The 6,000-nt window shown below is 53.1% G+C and overlaps 1 protein-coding gene across 1 annotated transcript in view; it reads left to right on the top strand.

The window, feature by feature from the left end:
- Nucleotides 1-6,000, top strand: part of TNRC18 (trinucleotide repeat containing 18) — a 98,358-nt gene that overhangs the window by 77,570 nt on the left and 14,788 nt on the right. Inside the window, exons 22-26 of the mRNA XM_008574420.1 lie at nt 181-333; nt 918-1,059; nt 3,019-3,136; nt 3,581-3,656; nt 3,748-3,856. Coding sequence (XP_008572642.1) covers nt 181-333; nt 918-1,059; nt 3,019-3,136; nt 3,581-3,656; nt 3,748-3,856 — 598 coding nt within the window. The remainder of the gene's footprint in view (nt 1-180; nt 334-917; nt 1,060-3,018; nt 3,137-3,580; nt 3,657-3,747; nt 3,857-6,000) is intronic.

Below are 6,000 nucleotides of genomic sequence, written 5' to 3' on the forward strand. Positions count from 1 at the left end.
TAAAATAAGATTAAAAACAAAAACACTTGAGAGGGGGAGAAGGGGTGCTTCGTTGCTATCTCAGGAGTAGCACACTCAGGGTCGTATAGAACTAGGGGGTGAGTGAGCGAGTGTGGTGGGGGGAAGGGTACAGGCCCTGCCTTCCCTCTGAAGCCTCTGCTCTGCTGCTTCCTCCTCCAGAAGAAGAAAGGGAAGGAGGCTGGGTCAGGAGCCGCACTGCCACCGCCCCGAGTTCCCACCCTGCCTCCCGAGGCCAGGGCCCCTCATACCAGCTCCCTGGCGACTGCCAAGAGGAGCAAGGCCAAGGCCAAAGGGAAAGAGGTGAAGAAGGAGGTGAGACTCACCGCGCTCTGAAGATAGCAAGATACACGGGGGCTTGGACCCTGTCTTTAGGAAGCTCCCACCCTGGAGTTGGGGTGGGGAATGGAGGACACCTGAAGGACTGCAATGAGACCTGTCAGGCAACAGGACCACCCAGCTTAGTGCCTGGTCCCGACAGGGTCCCCCAGGCTTGGGTGAATCTGCTCAGTTGATAGGGTAGGGGTGTGTCTGCATGTGTCCGTCCCCCACAGCTGCCAACCCCTGCCCCAGTGGTTTTTCTCCAGACGCATTGCACATGGCTGGAGTTTCTCTAAGGAGGGCACCGAGGTTTCTGCTGTGGTGAGAACACGAGTACAGTACTGAGCACTAAGCATAGAGTACTGCACTGAGTACATGAAGGCCTGGCCAGCTGGGTTCTGGGCCCATTTTTATCCTCCCTCTGGCCTCTGGGGTGAGCCCAGCTGGGACTCCCACCATGCACGTGGCAGATGCCGTTATGGCCTGACTGTGTCTCAGGTTTTCAGGGAGGGTCCCCAGCTGCACAGGACCCCTCTGCCATGTTCTAAGCCACTGGTCTGCTGTTGTTCTGTCCTCAGAACCGGGGGAAGGGGGGTGCTGTGAGCAAGCTGATGGAGAGTATGGCAGCTGAGGAGGACTTTGAACCCAACCAGGACTCGAGCTTCTCTGAGGACGAGCACCTGCCACGTGGCGGGGTTGTGGAGCGGCCACCAACTCCGGGTGAGTGGCTGCTGTGCCGTATGCTGGAGGGGCTGCAGGAGGTTCTCTGGGGAAGTTGGATCCACATCCCTGCCTGAGACAGGAGTGCCCTGAGCTAGCAAAGGGGCGTGTGGGCAGGGAACAGCATGTGCAGAGGCCCTGAGGCTGGATGGGGGTGTAGTACCTGGGGTCCATGGAAAGGAGGCCAGTTTGGCTCTAGCTCAGTAAGCTGGGGTGAGGGGAGCAAGAGATCAGCCTTGGGGTGGAGAGGAGGCAGAGGTGGGTCACTGAGTCTCATGGGCCTTGGTATGATAAGGAGTTTAGTGTTTGCCCAAAGGAAAATAAGCAGCTCTCTGAGGTTGGAAGTGGGGAGTGATGTGGTCAGATTGATTTTGAAATGACCTGTCTGACTGCTGCGTAGAGAATGAATTGCAGGTGCCCCAGGGGAAGCAGAGAGTCAGGGTAGGAGGCTGTGACCATCCAGGCAAAGATGGTGTGACCTGGGGCTCCTGTGGGGCAGCAGGGAAGGAGAAGGGTGAGGGTTTGTTTGAGCACAGTAGGAGGGAGAGTGGATGGGATGTGGGGATGGGTGTGGGAGCAGATGAGAGAGGAGACGGGAAGGTGAAGACTAGTGGGGAGGGGCTGTCCCCGAAACTGAGCTTACGACCAGATCATGTTGGGCTGTGGTGGCTGGAGTTTGGGCCCCTGGAGGACATCCCAGGGAAGTCACGTCCAGTAGCACTTTTACCCAGGGTTCTGGAGCTCAGAGAAAGATCACGGATATGAGCTATGGGAGAGGAGCAAGAGGAGGAGCTGGGCTGTCACTGGTGGGTGTCGGTCACCTGTCGCTGTGTAACCACTGGCCATGCAATTGCACGTGTGTCTTGGGCCTGCAGGGTGCTGGGTGGCTGTGCTGGCCTTGGCTGCCCTTGCTTTCACAGTGATGGGATGGCCAGGGGTTGGCTGATCTGTGTGTCATTCCTCCTGTGGGACTTGTGGCCCAGCTGGGGTGTAGTGGTCTCCCAGCGATGCTGCCAGATGATTAGAGGGAAAGCAGGAGCCCAGGAGGCCTCTCAAGGGCTAGGTTCAAAATTGGCATTCGGACACTTCTACTCTTGTGCTCTCGGCCATAGGGAGTCACACAGCTAAGCCCAGCGTCAAGATGTGGGAAGTCCACTCTGTCCCTGATGAGGCCATGACGAGGGTGCCTGGGGCAGGTGGGCATGACATGAGCCCATGTTTTGTCTACCTCAGCAACCTAGCTGGATCTTTTTAATGGTAGCCAGGAAGGGGCCAGATAACAGGTCACATCGAGAAGGAAAAGCAGCCAAGGAGGACTAACTAAGGAGAGTCTGGTGTGAGCCCCTAGCCTGGGGAGGGTAAGGCTCACGAGACAGGGAGGAGCTGCAGGGAGAGGAGGTGGGGCATGGGTGCTGACAGGCCCCTGGGGAAGTTAGGCTATGGGGATTGCTTTCTACCAGAAGAGGCATTCCAGGTGAGGGAAAGCGGATTGAAAGTCCTGAGGGAAAGCGGATTCAAAGTCCTGGAGATTTGGCCAAGGGGGCAGAAATAAGTGAGGGTGCTACACCTGGTCATAATAGAGGGTGAGGGCCCCGAATGTGGGGGTGGCGGCCTATGACCAGAGCTCCATGCCCAGGCCCAGCGGGTGTTGGACTTTGGGGTGGGGTGGGGGGCAGCACCTGCAGGCTCTCTCCCTGATTCATTATCGCCTGGGGTCTCTCTAGACATCTGGGGCTGGGAGAGCAGGGCTGGAGGAGAGGGGCTACACCCGGCACCCCAGGTATGCACACTGGCACACCCCATCTGTATGGGCACACACACACGTGCAGGCTTACCCAGGCACCCCAGGGCCGCCTCCCGAGAGGAGTGACTTGGGGGCGACCAGGTAGGCCTGGGAGGAGGGAGGGTCTTCCAGCCACTCATGGCTGTGGCCCTGCCTCACTGCCCACCCTCTTGCAGCCCCTCGCTCCTGCATCATCGACAAGGACGAGCTGAAGGATGGCCTGCGGGTGCTCATCCCCATGGATGATAAGCTGCTGTATGCTGGGCACGTGCAGACGGTGCACTCGCCAGATATGTGAGTCGTGGCTGAATCCAGGGCTGCCTTGCTGTGCCTCCCTGGGCAGGTTCCTTCCCTTCTCTGAGCTGTGGGTTCCCCTCCACCAAATGGGGCAAGGGTTTGGGTGGGTTCAGAGGGGACTGGGAGGCCGGTGCACTTTGAGGGTGTGTGGGGTGGGCCCTGCCAGGGGTGGGGCTCCTATTGGGCTGGGGAGTGAGAGAATGTGTTGTCCTATCTTGGCATCTGGACCGGACTGGCCCAGCATGCTTTGCAACCCCTAGTCATACAGATGAGGAAACAGCCCAGAGGGGACGGAATTTGCCCTACATTTATAGAGCAAGTCCGTGAACCTTCAGGCTCTGGTGTTGCATCCTAGAGGTCTGGAAGGCAGAACTGGCAGTGGCGGGGTTGGGGTCCCTCCAGCCTCCACCACCTCTCACCACCTTTGCCCTGGCTTCGCAGATACCGTGTGGTGGTGGAGGGTGAGCGTGGGAACCGGCCCCACATCTACTGTCTGGAGCAGCTGCTGCAGGAGGCGGTGAGATGGGGAGGGGGTGGGGGGTGTCACAGGCTGTGGCCACAGCTCTGTTTCTGGTCACTGCCTGGCGCTCAGTCCCATGCTTTCCCAGATCATCGATGTGAGGCCGGCCTCCACCCGCTTCTTGCCGCAAGGGACCAGGATCGCGGCCTACTGGAGCCAGCAGTACCGCTGCCTCTACCCGGGCACTGTAGTCCGAGGTGAGATATGCCCCTGCCCCCAGGCCCTCACTGGTATACCCCTGTCTCCTAACATATCGGTAGGGATTTGTTTGGTCACTGAAACCCAACTCCAAGTGGCTTAAGTGTAGACTTTTCTTGGCTCACATAACTGAAAACTGGAGGGCCTGTGGGTGCCCAGGATTCAGGTGCCATGCAGATGATGTCATCAGGACCGGAGCTCTCAGTATCTTTCAGCAGGGCTCTCATCTGTGCTGTGTCACACCAGCTCTGTGGGGATGGTATTTTGCCATCTTAACAAATCCTGTCATCGGAGACTTTCTAACTCTGGGGTTTCCCATACAAGTTCTAGGGTGGACTGACCTGGGTCACATGTTTTTCCTTGAACCCACCTCTGTGAGTCTGATCAGCTGGGCCTAGGTCATGTTCTTATCCCTGAAGCTAAGGAGCGAGGTTGGCTTCTTTTTACATGTGGACTGAGAGAGCTGGGGAAAGTGGCTTTCCCAGAGCCTATTTTTTTAAACTTTTTTTTTTGTGTGGCTGGCCGGTATAGGGAACCAAATCCTTGACCTTGGTGTTACAAGGCTGCACTCTAACCAACTGAGCTAAATTGGCTTCTTTTTACATGTGGACTGAGAGAGCTGGGGAAAGTGGCTTTCCCAGAGCCTATTTTTTTAAACTTTTTTTTTTGTGTGGCTGGCCAGTATAGGGAACCAAATCCTTGACCTTGGTGTTACAAGGCTGCACTCTAACCAACTGAGCTAACTGGCCATCCTCCCAGGAAGGTTGGGGTGTTGTTAGGAGAATAAAAGAGAACAGAGGCTGGCTGGGCAGACAGAAATAACAGATACCCCAGAAAACACAGGTGTGGGTGTCAGACAGAAAAGGCAGTTCGTCCTTAGCATTTGCAAAAGCAACATATTCAGGAGATGGGAGTAGGGATGTTGGTTAGACCAAAAATAGCACACACACCCCCCCAAAATAGAAAAATAACCACATGCCAAATACAGTCCACTGCTTGGCTACCTAATATCCATACACAGCAGAAGATGGAAAACGAGGATGCAGAGCAGGAAAGCAGCGTGGTACAGTTCGAGCCACACGTCAGGCTGGGGAGATTTATTTTTGCATCTGTTAGTCACTAATTTATCAAAACTCTGAAAGTCCTGTTAATGTGACAAAAGTCTGTGTTGGATTCAGATGTCCTGGAGCTTTCTGCGCCCATGTTCACGGTGGCCTCGCTGCTTTCTTGGCCTTCGTCGTGGTGTCCTGCCTGGGTTCGTGGGCCTTCCCCTTGCCGTCGTTCTGAGAATCCCCTTTGCCTCTCCTCTGTGTGGGACCCCATGTCTTTCTAGGTTCCCTCCCTTGTTTTAGCAGAGGGTCTTCCAGTAGCTTTCTGAGAAAGAGTCCGTGGGAGGTGAATTTCTCAAGTCCTTGCATGTCTGCAGTCTCTTCATTCTCCTCTCCTTCCTTAGAGATTTTGAGCTGGGTATAAATTCTAGATAGGAAATAATTTCCCCTTGCCATTTGAAAGTCATTGTTCCGTTTTTATTTAGCTTCCAACATTGTTTGAGAAGTTCAATGCCATTGTGATTCCCAAACCTTAGTAGGGGACCTGTTTTTTTCTCTCTGAAAATGTACGATCTTCTCATTATCCTTACACCTGGAATTCCATGTGGTTTTTCTGTGTATGTGTGTGTTCATCATGCAGGGCATTTGGGGAAGGAAGGCTTTGACTTTTTTGATTTTGAAGCAAACTTGCATTAGTCTTGAAAGATTTTCTTGTAGTACTTCTTGGATAACTTCCCTCACTCAATTCATCTGTTTTTCCTGGAACTCACTCTGGTCTGGTGGCCCTGAGCATTTGTATCTGTTTTCTATTATTGTCTATATCTTTTTATTCAACTTTCTAGGAGATTTCCTCCACTTTATCTTCTAACCTTTCTGTTCTCTTGAATTTTCAAAATTTCCACTGTCATTTTAAATGTTTTTGAGTTCTTATTCATTTAAAAAAAAATTTCATTTTATCAACACATTATCTTTTTAAAAAATTTCTCAGAGGATATATATTTTTAAATTTTTGATTATTCATTTAAAAAAAATTTTCATTTTATCAACACATTATCTTTTTAAAAAATTTCTCAGAGGATATATATTTTTAAATT

The sequence above is a fragment of the Galeopterus variegatus genome, unplaced genomic scaffold, assembly GCF_000696425.1.
Source record: "Galeopterus variegatus unplaced genomic scaffold, G_variegatus-3.0.2 Scaffold1044, whole genome shotgun sequence".
In the NCBI taxonomy this organism is placed as follows: domain Eukaryota; kingdom Metazoa; phylum Chordata; class Mammalia; order Dermoptera; family Cynocephalidae; genus Galeopterus; species Galeopterus variegatus.